This window comes from Haplochromis burtoni, unplaced genomic scaffold, assembly GCF_018398535.1.
Source record: "Haplochromis burtoni strain Fernald_Lab_line unplaced genomic scaffold, NCSU_Asbu1 Contig_85, whole genome shotgun sequence".
Lineage (NCBI taxonomy): Eukaryota > Metazoa > Chordata > Actinopteri > Cichliformes > Cichlidae > Haplochromis > Haplochromis burtoni.
In genome coordinates, this window is record NW_024582446.1 from 1677436 (window position 1) to 1696072 (window position 18637).

At 41.3% G+C, this 18637-nt stretch overlaps 2 protein-coding genes across 3 annotated transcripts in view; one reads left to right on the plus strand and one right to left on the minus strand.

Annotated features, from left to right (window-relative positions):
- LOC102293760 (plastin-1) overlaps positions 1 to 6777 on the minus strand; it is a 12700-nt gene extending 5923 nt beyond the window's left edge. Inside the window, exons 1-5 of one of the 2 annotated variants that reach the window (XM_005926064.3) lie at positions 6378 to 6777; positions 1750 to 2075; positions 1343 to 1433; positions 435 to 595; positions 220 to 349 (exon numbers count right to left, since the gene is read on the minus strand). In XM_005926064.3, coding sequence (XP_005926126.1) covers positions 220 to 349; positions 435 to 595; positions 1343 to 1412 — 361 coding nt within the window. In that variant the 5' untranslated portion in view covers positions 1413 to 1433; positions 1750 to 2075; positions 6378 to 6777. Of the gene's footprint in view, positions 1 to 219; positions 350 to 434; positions 596 to 1342; positions 1434 to 1738; positions 2076 to 6377 lie in introns of both variants that reach the window. The other variant, XM_014334775.2, reaches the window with a different exon arrangement.
- Positions 6778 to 9830: 3053 nt separating this feature from the next.
- LOC102312294 (glycogenin-1) lies at positions 9831 to 18367 on the plus strand. The gene is made up of 7 exons (XM_042222392.1): positions 9831 to 9984; positions 12719 to 12854; positions 12938 to 13112; positions 13265 to 13427; positions 14706 to 14832; positions 16116 to 16350; positions 17650 to 18367. The coding sequence occupies exons 1-7, from the start codon at positions 9843 to 9845 to the stop codon at positions 17818 to 17820; spliced, it is 1149 nt and encodes a 382-aa protein (XP_042078326.1). The 5' UTR covers positions 9831 to 9842; the 3' UTR covers positions 17821 to 18367.
- Positions 18368 to 18637: the final 270 nt, after the last annotated feature.

Consider the following 18637-nt stretch of genomic DNA (forward strand, 5'->3'; position numbering starts at 1 on the left):
ATAATATAATATAATATAATATAATATAATATAATATAATATAATATAATATAATGTATCCTTCAGAAGAGCAGTTGGTGTCATTTAAGATTTGAGGTATTTGCTTTTAGTAACATCTTTGCTTTACAAGCTGGAGCTAATCATGCACACAAAAATCGTTCACCGGTGCGATAAAATTCATCACGGACACGCACGCACACACAGCTTGCTGTCCCTCACCAGCGTAGGAATGCTGGGTTCCCTCGCTAGAGATTCCTGATGTTCCTCCAAAAGAACGAATCCCATCCCTCCGTGACACAATTTTTTTAAATGTCTCGCTGATCTGTCTACTCTTCAGGTCTTGGTAGATCTGAAAGCAAAACATGATGCATTACTTCATGTCTAATCGGGTGTGTAAACTTGTGCATTTACTCCCAGGCTGTACCAAAACTTACAGAGACAAATTCCTCAAAGCTGATCTTTCCATCTTTGTTTGTATCTCCAGCAATGAAGGTCTCGATGATCTCTCGCACCTTGTAGCCTGGAAGGGAGAAGCTTGCCTCTTTGAACAGCTCCTGAAGCTCCCATTCACTCACATAGCCGCTGTTATCAATATCTGGACACAGAGACACAGAAAATACAAAAACGGCAAATCATTTCCTTCATTAAGAATAAAGATTCATATTACAAGTTTATTATTGTAAACTTTCTTTTCTATAGATTCTAAACTTTATTGTTTCATGTGGACAAACTTCATTGCACTGGGGCTGCATGTCATTGGCCCCTGGGCTTCTGGTTTGTTACTAAAATGAGGCAAAAACTATTTGTGGCACTTTATGGGTGCTTGTTGTTTTCACTGATGATGTCAAAACTAAGGAGCTACTGGATGGATTTCTCTCGCGTTTTGTTCAGACATTCAAGGTTCCAAGAAACATGAGTGTCGGAGATGAACTTTGACCAGGATGAACGGTGTTAGAAATAATTTTTAAATTGCTCCAAATTGCTGTTTGATGCCTTTGACCTGTTGTCCTTTGTGCTTGATATTTTTATGCCATGCAGAAATGGGAAGATAATGTCTGTTTTGTTACACCACTCATTATTATCAAGATCTTTGCAACTCTGCAGCTGTGATTGTTACTGATAAAATTTGGCACCGTTTATTACACGTGAAACAACAAGTACAACACAAGCAGTAAAACTGGCTTACATAAGAGTCTTTTATTTTATGATGGCAGTAAAACTCTTACTTTGTTCAGAATTACTGTCAGTACCTTTATAGGGTCATGTTAGAGTTTGCGTGTCTGTTGTGTTTGTGTGTTTGTGTGTTTGTGTATGCATGTTCGTGGCTCTGTGCGAAACTGACCGATTTTGTTGAAGGCTTCTTTTAGATCTTCCAAGTCATCTCGGGAAATCTGTATAATGTGACTGTCCATAGTAGCTGCAGCTTTGTGCACCTGAAATACACGCCCACCACCCCAAAACACACACAACAAGGGCAGTTTTCAGCAACGGACACAAAGTCTGATCAACCTGACAACTTAACACGAGAGTTGTAACACTTTATTACTGCAAAGACATATAATTACTATACACTTTAAATCTAAATTTTAAAAAAGTAGGTTTCATTTGAACTAACATCTCTCTTTGTCCAAACTATAACTATATCAGCGTCCAAAATACGTTAAAGATTCCTCATTAATCTCCGAGTCTTTGCTTAAGGGACTAAAAAGGCAAAGTGAGACAAGTCAAGGACAATTACCTTCACATTACCTGTGTTTCCCCTCTCAGTCGAGTCTCGAGCAGTAAGCCTCTCTAGTCTTCCAGAGCTCTGCAAGGTTTCAAACCGGAACAGAGAGGAAGCTGGATCGTAGAGTCACTGGAGAGCTGATTATGTCTTTTAGGAGGAGTCAGTAGGTGGAGGCACACGATGGACCTTTGGCCTGCCTGGACCCTGAGACAAGCGTCTTCTGACAGTTAACATTTAACACCTCATCCTGTTATTCTCTGTCGTGGAAGCTCAAATGTTTGCCCCTTCTGGGCCATTGATTTGCAGTCAACGCACACCTGTCTTACAATGCATCCCAGAGTAGTGGGAGCTGAAAAAAAGGTAAACACATGCATATATAAATAAATGTTTTCCAAATGCACAGCCTGCAGTTTGACAATAGAAATATTACTTTTTTTTTTACCCTGACTGCTCTGTTAGAGCTGACGTTTGCTTAGTGATAGATAAGCATGCTTAAATTACCTGAATAAAATTGAATACCAGTCTCAATTCACAAGACTTTTAATGTAGCATGAAGCACGAAGAAAGGACGCATGGGCAAACAGTTAGCTTGGCTTTGTGCAGGCACAGTTGCCCAGCATTTCAGCTCATCCTAGTACAGAGATAATGTGGCGCACACCTTGCAAAACCATGACTTGTTGCTTTTATACTTTGGACTTTTCATCTTCAGTTTATTGATCAGATTAGAGTGATATCAAGTACTTTTAATAACTTGGAAGCTCCGTTTTATTTTATCTTTCACACATTGCTGGCTGGCCTTTTTTTAGCAGCTATGCCTAAACTATGACTGCTACCATTGTGGCTCACATCACCAAAAATAAACATTTAACTTTTTAATGCTTTGGTTAATAAGCAGCCATTAGTTGTAGGATAGTATATAATTTTTAGTCATCCATCCATCCATCTTCATCCGCTTTATCCAAGGCCGGGGGCAGCAGCCTAAGCAAAGAGACCCAGACCTCCCTCTCCCCAGCCACCTCCCCCAGCCTATCCGGGGGAACACCAAGGCGTTCCCAGGCCAGCCGAGAGATATAATCTCTCCAGCATGTCCTGGGTCTGCCCCGGGGCCTCCTCCCGGTAGGACATGCCTGGAACACTTCACCCAGGAGGCGCCCAGGGGGCATCCTTGTCAGATGCCCGAACCACCTCAGCGTCTGCATTACTGCAGCTGCAGCCCCAATCCGTCTGTCGATCTCTGGCTCCCTTCTCCCATCACTCGCGAACAAGACCCCGAGATACTTGAACTCCTCCACTTGGGGCAGGAACTCATCCCCGACCCGGAGTGGGCACTCCACCCTTTTCCGGCTGAGAACCATGGCCTCAGATTTGGAGGTGCTGATCCTCATTCCCGCTGCTTCACACTCGGCTGCGAACCGTTCCAGTGCGAGCTGGAGGCCCTCACCCGATGAAGCCAACAGAACCACATCATCCGCAAAAATCAGAGATGAGATTCTGAGGCCACCAAAGCGAAAGCCCTCCGCCACTTGGCTGCGCCTAGAAATCCTGTCCATAAAAATTATGAACAGAACCGGAGACAAAGGGCAGCCCTGGCGGAGCCCATCACCCACCGGGAACGAGTCCGACTTATTGCCGGCAATGCGAACCAAGCTCTTGCAACGGTTGTATAGGGATCGAATGGCCCGTAGCAATGGGCCAGACACCCCATACTCCCGCAACACCTCCCACAGGACACCCCGAGGGACACGGTCGAATGCCTTCTCCAAGTCCACAAAACACATGTAGACTGGTTGGGCAAACTCCCATGCACCCTCAAGTATCCTGGAGAGGATAAAGAGCTGGTCCAGTGTTCCGCGACCAGGACGAAAACCGCATTGTTCCTCCTGTATCCGAGGTTCGACTAGCGGACGAACTCTCCTTTCCAGCACCCTGGCATAGACTTTCCCAGGGAGGCTGAGGAGTGTGATCCCCCTGTAGTTGGAACACACCCTCCGGTCCCCCTTCTTAAAGATGGGGACCACCACCCCGGTCTGCCAGTCCACAGGTACTGCCCCTGATCTCCACGCAACATTGCAGAGGCGTGTCAACCAGGACAGCCCTACAACGTCCAGAGCCTTCAGGAACTCGGGGCGGACCTCATCAACACCAGGGGCTCTGCCACCAAGGAGTTGTTTAACTGCCTCAGTGACCTCGCCCCCGGAAATTGGCGGGTCATTCCCCTCATCCCCAGACTCTGCTTCCTCCTCGGAAGACGTGTCAGTGGGATTAAGGAGGTCCTCGAAGTATTCCTTCCACCGCCTGACAATTTTCTCAGTCGACGTCAGCAGCGCTCCGCCAGCACTATACACAGTGCAGGTAGAGCACCGCTTTCCCCTCCTGAGACGCCTGACGGTTTGCCAGAATCTCTTCGAGGCAGTCCGAAAGTCTTTTTCCATGGCCTCTCCGAACTCCTCCCACACCCGAGTTTTTGCTTCAGCCACTGCCCGAGCCGCATTCCGCTTGGCCTGTCGATACCTGTCGGCTGCCTCCGGAGTCCCACAGGCTAACCAAGCCCGATAGGACTCCTTCTTCAGCCTGGTGGCTCCCTTCACCTCTGGTGTCCACCATTTGGTTCGGGGATTACCACCACGGCAGGCACCAACCACCTTGCGGCCGCAGCTCAATGCAGCAGCTTCGGCAATGGAGACGCTGAACATGGTCCATTCGGACTCAATGTCCCCAGTCTCCCTCGGAATGCTGTTGAAGCTCTGCCGGAGGTGTGCGTTGAAGATCTCGCGGACTGGGGCCTCTGCTAGACGTTCCCAGCACACCCTCACTACGCGTTTAGGTGCACCAGGTCTGTCCAGCGTCCTCCCCCGCCACCTGATCCAACTCACCACCAGGTGGTGATCAGTTGACAGCTCAGCCCCTCTCTTTACCCGAGTGTCCAGAACATATGGTCGCAGGTCTGGTGATACGATTACAAAATCGATCATCGACCTACGGCCTAGAGCGTCCTGGTGCCACGTGCACTTATGGACACTCTTATGTTCGAACAGGGTGTTCGTTATGGCCAAACTGTGAAGTCCAATAACAAAGCACCGCTCGGGTTCAGATCTGGGAGGCCGTTCCTCCCAATCACGCCCCTCCAGGTCTCGACTGTCGTTACCTACGTGAGCATTGAGGTCTCCCAGCAGGACAACAGAGTCTCCAGGTGGAGCACCTTCCAGCCTTCTTTTCATTAGGGTCTTCTGAATCGCTCTTTGTCTGGTCCCTCACCCAGGACCAATTTGCCATGGGAGACCCTACCAGGGGGCAAAAGCCCCCAGACAACATAGCCCCTAGGATCCCTGGGACACACAAACCCCTCCACCACAATAAGGTAGCGATTCAAGGAGGAGATAAACATTAAATTTAGTCACATTGAAACAGCTGCACAAATCAGCATATTTATTACCAAAGGCTATTTTACAAAGCCACCAAGCATGAAGCCACACAATGAACTGAATTGTAACACATGTTTAAAAAGAAAAGAATGTGAAACATGTGTGCCTAATGTTGACTATATTTCGCATTTGCAGCTGTTTTTTAAGGAGGCAGGATCACATTTAGCATTTAAGTTAGACATGTTTAAAACATGAGGCTTGCACAGCTTGCTTCATTGCCACACAATGCCTTGTAACCTGAGGCACGGAGCCAACTGCATCACCTAGATTAAAATGGTCCACGTCACAACAACACTGCTACCTCCTCCTCATTCCAACTTTATTCCACCTTTATCGTTATCTTTATCTTTTTAGATCTCTGCTTTCTTTTTTATATATTAATAAATTGCTGCAGAATTTGTGAAATTTGACCTGCTATAGTCCAGTCAATGTTTTTTCATCCCGAGACACTGTGTAAAAATGACATATAAAAAAAGAATGAAATAATTTGCAAAATACATTACATTAAAACTGAGAAAATTGATTGTCTTGTCAAAGGACATTTCAAAAAAGTTGGGACAGGTGTTTATCGTGCTACCAACACTGTAAGCGTTCTGAAAGCCAAATCTTCCCATTGTTACTTGCTTCATGATTTCAGCTGGGCTCAGTTTTTTCTGTTTTTCTGAACTTACCCCATATTTCCACTGGTTTATCAGTCTGGACTATACATGTAGGCCAGTTTAGCACCCTGACTCTCACTGGGTGAGAAAATGATTGTCTGACCAAGATAACTGGATAACAGCAAATGTTGCTCCAAATATCATTCAGGATTAATCGTGTCTCAAGAAGCACCAATATTTAGTCAGAGGTCAAACGACCCAGCTCAGTGAAGTCTGCACTGATTCTGGATCACTTTTGATTTAGCCCCGAACTGTTTTCACTGACAAAGGATTCGGATCCCTTGCAGTAACGTCCACAACTTATGCAGGGAACCGTTTTAAGATTCTCAAACAGTGAGACTCGAACAGTCTTAATGATCATGTTCAACTATGTGCTTTTTTAGCTTTACAAAAGTTTTCAGTCACTTGCAAATTTTTAAAAACATGTTCCTCGCTTCACATTTCAAATGAGCCTAGCGTTGGAGATAATTGCACTTCTTTAACAGCAAAATTCACTTGAGACTACTACTTGAGAATGTTGTCGCATATTGTAATTATAATGTGAGAAAAGAACAAAAATAATGAGCTTACTCCCAGTCCCATGCAGGCTGAAGGGCTTAAGATCCTGAGCAAAGCCAGAGTTGAAAATCAGCTTGCTGAGGGTCAGTTCTGTACTCCTTTCTTCCGTGTTCTCCTTTCCACACCACTTTTTTTCACCCTCTGTTTTTTTTATTAACCCTTTTCGTTCTGTCCTTGCAACCTTTTTTTTTAAACTTTCCTTCTCTCCTTTTCTCTTTGTTTACCTCTGAGCTTGTTCTTCTCTCATTTCTCCCATCGTATCAGTCAAAAAGACTTATACGGTGTCATAATCAGGCAGAACAAAGACAAGTTTGTACAAATCTTCCCTTCTTGACTAAGATGAACTAAATGCATTTTTATCTCTGATCACTAAGATACAGTATTTACTCCCTGCATCCACACAGACCAAGGAGTCCATCATTCTGTTTCCCCTTTGAGTCTTTTCTTCCTCTGACACTTGATCGGCCTGTTTTCACTCGGTGACTCTGATGTGCTCTCCGGTTACTCTCAGGTAAGCACTCCTCTGTCAGCTGCTGACGTATGAGCTGCTGTATTGGTTCAGTTGGTAGTGTAAAAGTGTACCAGCCATCAAAGACTTTCTCAAGGGCCTCCTGCATTATTCACTTTATCTAAAAGCACATACACAAAAAGGTGAACCGAGTAAAAGCCACACAGATATACAAAAGTACACAGAGAGACTCAAATAGCTTGGAGTTATAATACAGGGTACATTTAAAATTCAAATTATTTGCATTATTTGAGCATGCGGCTTATAGGCTGCTTTTACTTTAGCAGCTGTTATTGTTTTGCTAATGATATTAAGAGCTACGTGTGTATTATTACTTGATTTTAAGGCCCCAAATTATTAAAGATCATCAAACTTTCATTTGTTACACAGAATGCAGGCATGACAACATCCAATAAAAATCCAAATTTTTGCTCATCAGAATACTAAAAGATTCAAATCTCACTTTTTGTAGACTTTGTCTAATCATTTGTCATCATTTTCTTTTAAATAGTTGCCAATCTATCACATGTTAATGTGTATATCAAACAAGTTCAGTCCCTTTGGCCAAATTTTGAAAATGTCCCTTCAGTAATTAGTGCATTGGCAGTCAACATTCTGCACTCTTACATGTTTGGACTATTAGCTCATAATAGTTAATGTAACTAACTTTTATGTGTTGCTGTGAAAGTATCACTAATGAGACAACTTACTGACTTGTGTGACTATTATATGACATATTAGAGCAACCATTCTCCCCATAATTGTCTCTTGTACACAGAAACAGTTTTTTAATTAAAGTGGGGCAAAACACATACTGATCAAAGCTTGAAATAGTTATTTAAGTGGATATTTTCTAAATGGTCTGTTCACTGCTACTGGTGCTTGAACTGAAGCCCAGCATGAAAACAGAATCAAGTGAAACACACAGCGTATTTCATGCTTAGAACAATATTTTAAGCCTCCTATCAGTTTCATTCGAATGCATTTTGTACCTGACTAGGATAATGTCCTGGGGGTCACTGACCCACACTTGTTTTAAGGCTTTGGCTCGTGTTACAGCTCATGTGACTAGTTGTGGGTCAGCAACCCTCAGGACCACCTCTAACGGGCCAACTGCACTAATGCCTGAGACTCTGCATCAGCTGTTTTTAGAAATGAAGAAGCCTCTTAGAAGGTGAAAGGGAGGTGGACGGTCTTCATCAGCCAAAAATCTGTCCAGCTGTCTTTTTTTCAAGCACTCAAGAATAAAGGAAATTTAGAAAAACACCCAAAAGCCAGTACAAAGAAGAGACAGTTACTTATGTTTATTAAATGTATTGCAGACATGTATTGCATCAAAACAGACAGAAACTTTACTTTGTTCATTTTACAGTAGTAGCGCCATTAAAGGTGTGCGTTTGAGCCTTTCATGCTTTGTTCAATTGTAATGAGGATGTGCTACCACGGTGAGGCAGTGCTGCTTCAGTCTTAATGATCTGACATCTGACACTCAACTACTTAGCAGCTGAAGTACAAAGGATCTCCCTGTTTTTGTTGGAAAGGTGGAAAAATATAGCGAAGGTCATTTCTGACAATCTAAGGCTTATTAGGCCTCGAACAAAATCTGGATTGTAGTCAGGACTGTAAGGAAAATTAAAGTTTAGCCTAAATTAGGTTGTGTTACTACCCTGTGTCCTTGAATTATATAAATCACCAGATCATTTTCCTGCAAAGGTAAGATTACTGCAGATATTCTTTCCTGTAAAAGCTGTGCGTTGGAAACTATTATCACCAAAATGTACTTAAGAGTCAATTTTTTTCAATCAGGCATGATTAGCCCTGGCAACATTGGAGTGTGTGTATATATATAAACTTAATGAATGTTACTCTATTAAGGTATGAAATGTAATGAAATGTTGCTCATTTGAATGTAGTCTTAAGCATGTCATACTCAAGGGTAGAATTCCAGCAAAGCAAATGTCTGTCTACATTACTGAAGTGGAGAACATATTTATATACTTATTTAAAAGCAACAAAAGAAATGTGTAGTGGTATAATTATTGCATATTATAATGCATATATAGGTGAATACTCTTATAACACACAAAATACATAATTTCACACAAAATTTGTAAAATTAATGCATGCTTAAATTCACAGCCATCTACGTTTTAGGCCGCAGAACAAAATACCTAAAACAAACAAACAAACAAACAAACAAACAAACAAACAAACAAACAAACAAAAAACCCTGTTACTTCCTGATTTCAGCAGAAGTTTTGTCTCTGAGAATTTCGGCAGAAATAACTCTGCCCTTCGACTAAAGCCAGTTCCCATTTATAACCTCAGCAGCGGAGTATAATGATGTCATTATGTCAAAGTGAAAGTGATAATCTCCCATGGACATCACCCGAAGGACTGCAGCGTCATCGTTTCCATGACAACGGACGCTAAATTTTCCTTTAGGATGACGTATGGGAATACTTATGATGTTTGGGACTTACACTTTCACCTTTGCATATTAATGTCAGACTGTAAACTTTATATAGTTTGCCCCATTTAATTAGATTTTTTAAAATAAATTCTCTAATTTCATTTTTATTTTAAACATATGAAAAAACGTAACTCAACATCGGGAAAAATCAGCGTGCTGTATTCGTACTTTAGCTAATAACGCATTTCCGTTTAATTATTATTATATTAATAGTTCATACATTTTTTATTTTTTACAAAAAATAAATAAAATATGACCCTTATAATGACCTAAACAACAGAATACTGTTAAGTACACACTAATCTAGTCTTTATAAATCTGTTAATTTGTAATCTATTATTATACTAATGGCGCTGTGCTTTTACCCATCCTTAATTACCTAACTGATTAAATTTTTTTTTAAAAAGATGGCTTTTGTCTGTGATGAAGACCATCACAAATAAAGTTTTACGGAAAGAGACAAACGTAGGGGGCCGTGTCGGCTGTCAGTGGTCACATGACCCGGAAAATGTGGGGCTTAATTCCTGTGTTGGACTGCTCCCAGCTGCTGCGCTTCTGCCCTTCGCAGTGCAAGCCCTTCGTCTTCCCCATCACGACCCCCGACCCTTGGGTGGACCCTCCTAAGCACACCATGTCGGGTAAGAGACTGGCCGACTCTCTCAGACGTTACACTGACATCGGAACCCGGTCGCACCGCACCGGACCGAGCTGCACGAACTGCATGCATCCTCCGAAATATCAACGCGTACTTGTCAAACTCTGGGGCTTTAGAGCGGCTGCAGCACCCGCTCCCACGCTCATGTGGTGCACAGAAGTTGCGATTTAGTGGTTTAAATGGTTGTGTAGTCATAGAGTTGCTTTGATGAGTTTCTGCAGAGGTTTGGACCAAAGTAAAGCTGGCGATGGTGAAAAGCAGCACATCCGGTCACAAGCTTGAAAATCGGAGTAGTTTTAAGCTATTAAAAAGGTACAAACGTACAAACAACTACGGATCTAACAAACCGTTGTTTTTTTTGTTTTGTTTTTTTTAATTCACCTTTATTTCAGGCAACATTAGTCCATATAAAAAAAAAACAACCCAAAAACTTCAAGCAGACGAAACTATCACAAAATATGCAGACACTTGTTACAATGTTTAGAAAAGCTGGAGGTGTACCTTGTGTCACCACGTGTTATAACAGTCAAAGCTCTTACTGTTGAATTTATTGACTCATTCAAACGCCACATAAATTTGTACATATGCCTCAGTAAGGCATGAAAAAGATTCTTAAAAAGATGAGACACCTGCAGTTTTTTCATTATTGCTTTACTGTAATTTTAAAGTCATTTAAAAACAATCGGTCTTCAAAGTTATGCTACTTTATATATACAAGCAGCATAAATATAAGGATATTGAATACTGAGACGTGAGGTGCTTAGGCCAAAATATAGCCTTAAATACAATTACTACTGTAGTTGCTCCCTATCAGCTAACATTTTTAGTCTTACATGGATGTTTATTAGTGTTAATTAGTATGCCCATAGCTGATAAGTACATCTGGATTTCACAGGGTGGGCATGTGGGAATTCCCTGTGTTACCTCACCCACAGTCATGATTTCATCATACAAACTGTAGTGAGTTGGATGAGCCTAGGACCAAGACTGAAAGCCAGCTGGTGGCATATTTACAGTACACAAATGTGAGTGGTTTTGGTATTTTATTTTTCACCAAAAGTTTGTACTACTTGTAGAGAAGCATGAGGCTGTATCCATGCAGTGATTAGTCTGTAGCCAGAAAACTGAACAAGTTTTGATCTGCAAATCTGCTTTTTGCATTTTTAGATATATTTTTTTCTTTTTCAGTAAAAATCAGTGTACACAGCAAAATGTAATACTTGTTTAGAAGCCATGTAAACCTTTTCAGTCTGTTTTTGATTGTTTTGTGGCTTGCCCTCCCCTCTACTCAAACAGGTAACAATTTTCTCTAGACTTTATCCCTCAGCGTCTTACGTGTGCTTTTATTTTTTTAGAAATACATTGTTAACTTCCTGTTTTTGTTCAGTAAACTCTCAATGTGGACGTGCGCTGCTGTATGTAGGCTTGAAGTTGTCCCCTCCCCCTTCCTGTCAGTACACTAAAACATCTTTAGTGTCTCTCTGTGTGTTACTGTGAAAGTCTTAATGTGGCTAACGATTTAATATGGACCATATAGTTATATAATTACTATTATAATGTGTCTACAACGCTGTAACACTAACAGTTACATATGTATGCAATTGTCTGCTTCCAGTACAGGTTACTCATGAAACAAGCAACTGCAACACAAAGGTTTGGGATCACGTGTTCTTTAAAAGAAAGCCATACTTGTTTTCATCTAATATAATCATTGCACATTGATTGCAACAGTTCTGATTAGTTTATATCAAATAAAGACAAATGTGATTTTCGTAAACAAAGGAGGCTTTTGAGCAGACTTCACATTTTAAACTGGGTAATCATCATTCTTCACATCATACCTAGAGGTCACGAGGCTTCATGTAGCCACGTTTAACCCTGTGAGAATGCAACACATGCTTCCTGTACTGCCCTGTAGGTGAGAGAAGCCTTTCTTGTACGCTGAAACGGTCCGCTTAGAATTCCTTGAATAAGATCTTAGCAACTGTACAACACAGCCACGTGGGTCAGGTTTCCCAGAAGCCCCCCGACAGCTCATACGTTCAGCTTGATAAATCCTCTCAGCTGGCTCCAGGCCTGCTTTCACTCAACATTGCTTGCCCCCTGTGGTTGCTAATTTATGCTCTGGGGACTCATCATACGCTGACCTTTGCATAACTGGTTTTAGGATGAATAAAATTCGATAAAATGAATTGTATTGATGCAGGAGATTACCGTAATTGCAGAAGGGGATCACGAGGCTTCAATTGATGTCTGCTTTAGAGGAAAAGTGGAAGCGGGGCCACGGGTTTAGTTGGTTTTACTCAAAATTAGTAATACTGCTTCTATTAGTAGTAATACTTTTTATATACATTTATGTAAATGTTGTGGTGAAAAGGGCAGCTTTTTAAGACCTTCACTAGAAAAGAAAACAGAATCTTAAGAAACTAAAGAAAATAAAACGAAATCAAATGCAGTCTTCAAGGATAATTCACCTCTTACTTAATTTAATACAGAGTTGAATGAAAAGACCTGTGGGACCTGCTGTTGACATAATAAAATGCACTTTTTCCTGTCTTTTTGCAGAAAGATGGTATTTAAGACATTCATATTTAAAGTTGTCGGAATGTATAAAGGTTTTTAGCCTGTGACTGAAAGACACATGAAGTTATGGCAGTAATGTTATGATGCATTATTCTTCTGGCTCAGTGTGTGAATGTGTGTGTTTCCGCAAACAGACCAAGCTTTTGTGACACTGGCCACAAATGACAGCTATGCAAAGGGAGCGATGGTCCTCGGCCAGTCGTTACGAAGCCACAACACAACCAGGAAGCTGGTCGCTCTCCTGGGGCCACATGTTGCAGAACCTTGCAGGTAACAGCATCAGCTGTTTAGCCATTACCGGAGGATAAGAGGTGACATACATGCTGATGTAAATCATACCGTCTGCTCTATAGAGATGTGCTGCGCTCCATTTTTGATGAGGTGCATGTGGTGGACGTGATGGATTCAGGCGATTCAGCTCATCTGGCCTTGATGAAGCGTCCGGACCTGGGGGTGACGTTCACCAAACTGCACTGCTGGACGCTCACGCAGTACAGCAAGTGTGTGTTCATGGACGCTGACACACTGGTGAGAAAGAGATCTGTTAACAGCACAAAAATCACACAGCATCGCTTTTTTGTAGCGATGTAAAGACACAGTGGACATCTAAAATACTTTCCTTGTCGAACCTCTCCCGTTTTTATAAATGATTCTTAATACATCTATATTTATGCATTCAGGTGCTGTCCAACATAGATGAACTCTTTGAGAGAGAGGAGTTATCTGCTGCTCCAGATCCTGGTTGGCCAGATTGTTTCAACTCTGGGGTATTTGTCTTCAGACCATCCAATGAGACCCACGAGAAGCTCATCACATTCTGTGGTGAAAATGGCAGCTTTGATGGCAAGTGAATCTGTGTAAATACATCCAAACATAATATCGTCTACAGTGAAAAGTAAGGGCCAGCTGTGGTCCTTCTTGTCTTATCGTGCTTAAACTCTAACAGCTAAACTGCAGATAAAAAGTTTACAATTTCCATTATTTAACCTACTCATCTGCAAATTATAACAACAGTAAAGGTGACGAGAGCTATTTCCTCATTGCTGTAGTTATATGCTCATCAAGCAAAAGGAAGGCATTCCTGAAGTAAATCTCTGGGAATCATGAATATCTGTTTAAATCACTGCTGCAATATATCGAGTAGCTGTTAACAACTTATATGGTTGAGATCACTGTTCCTGGCACCATGATGGAGAAAAATATTTATATTTTTCAGTAAAAAGTGGTTTCCAAATGTCTCCTTAGTGGCCTTGTAGGCAGCCTTTTGTGGGAATGGCTGGTGGTATTTAGTGTGAACACTAAACACTCTCACCTCTCGAAAGTAATAGGAACTCAGACTTATCTGTCCGCAGAATGACTCGTTGCAGAGGGTTTCTTTGAATAAACAAGTTTGAGTATCTGAATAAACTGTTTGCGTACACTGTCCACTATTTGGACAGTGCATGAACATGATGGAAAATGGCACCAGAATAAGTGTTTTCAGCATAGTTTAAGTTCGAAGAGATTTTTGTTAACCTTTTTACTTTTATTTTACTATGTCGTTTCAGGAAGTCCCATATCAAAATCAATGATTTAGCTAAGGTAGCAACCAAAGCAATTCCCAAATCAATTAAAAACAAAAAGAAATCAAGTGGACGAAAGGTCAAAGCTACTTTTATGATCAGAATTGATTCTGTGACTCAGTAAATAGCTAAATCATAGAAATCTAAAAAAGCTTTTGCCATATGTTGTTACTCATTGTATCTTCCCACAGCGTTGTCAGCACACCCTTTCAGCTTCTATTTTGACATGTCAGATAGGACACAGCCTGTGGGAATGTACAGAATGCAATGGTGGTGGGTATTCTTGTATCTGTATAGTGTGTGTGTGTGTGTTGTGTGTGTGTGTTGTGTGTGTGTGTGTGTGTGTGTGTGTGTTGTGTGTGTGTGTGTGTTGTGTGTGTGTGTGTGTTGTTGTGTGTGTGTGTGTGTGGATTACAGCAGTGAGAGAAGAGCGGTCAGAAGAGGTGAAAATGCCAGAAACTGAATAACATCTTTATCCTTTATTAGAAAGACACTAAATTAAAAGCGTTATATCGTGAAGTGTATTTGATAATGCTTGTCTGCTTGTCTTTGTCTTCAGGTGGGGATCAGGGAGTTCTCAACAGTTACTTTAATACCTGGGCGACGGCAGATATTTCCAAACACCTCCCCTTTATCTACAACCTCAGCAGCATTGCCATCTACTCCTACCTACCGGCTTTCAAACAGTTAGTATGCAAGCACATGCGCACAGTTTCTCTTTGAAAACTGCAGAAACTAGTGGATGTGAACATGTGAGGAAATACTCAATGCACTCATTATGTGGTTAAGGTGACATAAAACTTCCTCAAGGTCAGTTCAAAGGTCTTGTGTTTGTGTGTGTGTGTCAGTGGTTGGGGGTTAAATTACAAGAAGCCACTGAAACAGATCGCTAGTTTTACCAAAACCTGGCTGGAATAAGAGGAACTAGAGCAGCTATTTCTCCTGTTTTCACCCAAGTCAATTTTTTTCTCGTCTTCTAGAGTTTCCACTATCAGAAGGTCTGATTGCAATAATGTTTTTTCACTTTTTAGGTCCCTGTTGAGAGTTTACATGAACAGCTAACTGTCAGTGTGTTGCTTAATGACTTTTAAACTTGTGAAAATAATTAGGGACTTTTTTCTCTTGAATTTAAGAAAAGTGAATTAAGAGCACCCTTAAGTCACTTCTTCATTGCTTCATTTCAAAACCACTGTTGAAGCAATACACAGAAGCAAAGCTGTGTTCATGTCCAAATAGTTAGAAAGAAAGAAAGAGAAGGAAATGGAGGTTGACTCAAACTGGTTTGCAGTATGACTAAACTGGATCATTCCCACTTTTAAAAAATCCTACTGGAGTTCACAAATTCTCTGGACAAAAGTACAGTGATAATTTTAATTCAGCCCTTCAAAATAAATGTCTTCTTCTTGTCCCCCTTCTTTGTCAGCAAAGCCACAGTTTCTATGTTCACCACATCTTATCCCTAGCATCCTCTTCTCCCACACCAATTCTCTGCATGTCCTCCTTCACTATCCATCCATTAACTCCTTTTTAGATTTTCCTCTTTACCTCCTGCGTTGCAGCTCCATATCCATCATCCTTTGTCCAGTATAGCCACTATCCCTCATCTGCACATGCCTCTCTAATTTCGAGCTGTTCCTCTGATGTACTCATCTGTAATCTTGTGCATTCTGGTCATTTCCAGAATTGACAGGAAATAATCTCATGCTGTAAACTGTAGTTTGTGTGTTGCAAATTTGGTGCAACATTCTAATTTGGACATAGGTGTGAATGTGAGTGTCAACAGTTGTCTGTCTCTCTGTGTTAGACTACTGATCTCTCACAACACTCCATCCCAACTGGGATAGTCTCCAGCACTCCCAAGAATAAGTGGAAGAGAATGGATGGATGGATGAAGTGTTTAGAGCCCTCTCACTGCATGTTTCTCTCGCTCTCATTTCCCCCTCTCACGGTCTTCTGTTTGTTTGCACAGGTACGGCCAAGGTGCGAAGGTGGTGCACTTCCTGGGCAAAGTGAAACCGTGGAACTACTCCTACGATGCTCAGAGTGGCGAGGTCAAAGGTCAGTCCTCACTTGACCCCTGCGTGCTGCACCCTGACTATCTGCTGATGTGGTGGCAGGTGTACACCAAATCTGTGCTGCCTTTACTGCAGAAGGCCTACGGAGACACTCCCTTCCTCAGCGGCTTTATAGAGCAGAGCGATGAGGTATGTTAACGGTTTGTGGGTCTCGGGTGTGGCTGGTGGGAATGTGATGAAACATTAATGACTATGAATGTATGTGATTTTAGGTGTTGTAGCATGTTGCATAATCAGCATTTCCTGACTGTTTTGTAACTTCTAATTGCATAGCAACTCTTCTTTATATTGCACATATCTTTTAAGTGTGAAATTCCGTCATGTTGAGCAATTACCAAATCTTTAAATTGTTTCAATTTCTTGTAAAGCTGCATGGTTTACTGTAAAATGCTAGGTTTAGTCATAATAGTGATAGTAAATAAGAGCTGATTGGTTCCACATTCCTCAGCACCAGACGATGTCTGTCGCTACTGTCATTCCTCTCAGCAGTGCCACAACTGCATGAATAGCTTACTGTCATCAGTGAGCCGTGCTGGGACCTTCAACTGTTTAACACAGAATAGCAGGAAGTTGTCGTGCAGTCTGTAAGTCACAGCACTGTAGTGAAATAGCTCTGTCACAAAGGAACGCTGCCAAAAGCCTGTGGCTTTGCCCAACAGCCTGAAACTGTGCCATGTTGTGTCACACTTACATGTTTATACAGACAAGCAGGAGGAGAAACGTAATTTTCCATTTGCTATGACTAACTTTTTAAGACTATAGTGGTGTAGTTCTTTAGATCTGGACTCGGATCTGTTTTATTTGGCATTTTTATAGAAGACTTTAAATGATGAGTAGAAATTCGACATAATTTTTGATCCAGCTGCATTAATGACAGTATCAAGAAATCTCACTAAAAAAGTGATTAGAATGCATGTTTAAAGTTTGATATTTGAAGATTTTTCTCTTCATACTCATAATTGTATATCTATGAGTATGATAGTCTAAAAGGATTATGATGTGTAAAAAAAACAAACAAACAAAAAAACTAAATTAAGGGGAATAAACTGATTTGAGACTGTTGTGAATCAGGAAACAACTTCTGGTATTAAAATATTTGTTTAAGTTATAAATTCTACCTGATTCTTCCACCTGATGCAGTTTATTAAGTGCACATCCAGCATCTAGAACTGTTTATTTTTATAGTGTTATGATAAATTATCTCAGAAAATAGTGCTACTCTTATCTCCTGCAAAATGTCTTGTTTATACTTTTACTGTCCTTAAGAAATGCCTGCACGTACCAAACGTGTCTCAAGGCCAGAAAAGAGCAAATTCCTCTGTGCGGTAATTCCAGCGGAGCATGGCCGGGCTTGAGGAAAGCAGTCCTTATAAAGTATTGCTCTAGTTTCACTTGATGATTCATTCATTCACTCTCCATGTCATGCAGGGTAAGCTTCACGAGGATGTAAGAGAGGAGTCGGTGTCCTCTCCTCCTTCTGTGCCTCAGAAGATTTCATCGTCTGAGCGGAAGCAGCGTTGGGAAGCGGGCCAGATCGACTACATGGGTGACGACTCGTTTGCCAACATCGAGGAAAAACTGAACTCTTTCCTAAAGTAGTGGGCGACCGAGGGAGCGTGACGGACACTAGTTGAAGCTCTGTGAGGTTGGGTGGGGGTGGAAGGTGGGAGTGTAAACCACCACTCAGTGAATCACAGGGGCTTGATTGGCAGGTGACTGGATGAATGCTTCTGAGCAAATTTCGGTCTCCACCTCTGCATCCTGTTAGTGTGCAGAGGGTTAAGTGTGACTAAAACAAAATTCCCATGCACTCCACCTTCCACTTTTTTTTCCTCTAAAGGAAAAATTGGACGTTTTAGGATAAATTACTTTCTTGCTGAGAGTTAGGGGAGAAGATTCACATGGTTTTATAGTAAGTGTGAAGCTATAGCAGCAGCTGACCAACTAACTCCCTTAGCACAGAGACTGCAAATAGTCGTTATTATCCCGTTATTAAGTGCTGTGTATATTCTGAGATGTAATTTAGTTGCATTGCTAACGGTACAAAAAATATGTAGAGAGAGATATTTTAAAGAATCCTAGAGATCTGTATTGTCTATCTGGAGTATTACAGTATAGTAGTATAATGGAGTATTTGTTATGTTGAGTCACAGAATCAATCCCTTACATTAGCAATGAAAGACAGAGGTTGTGGACCTCAGCAAACATTTTAAAAGTCTGGGTAGAGACTGAACATGTATTAATTTGTATAAAATATCTTTGGAGATGCTTTTTACAACTGAAATTAAAAAAAAAAAATTAATTAAATTTTAACTTTCTTTTCCATCCTATTTCCCTGCCCAAGGTTATGTGACCCAATCGCCAAGTGATGTATCGAGGTCACAAATATTGAGTGGAAGCTGCTAGTCTGTGTCCA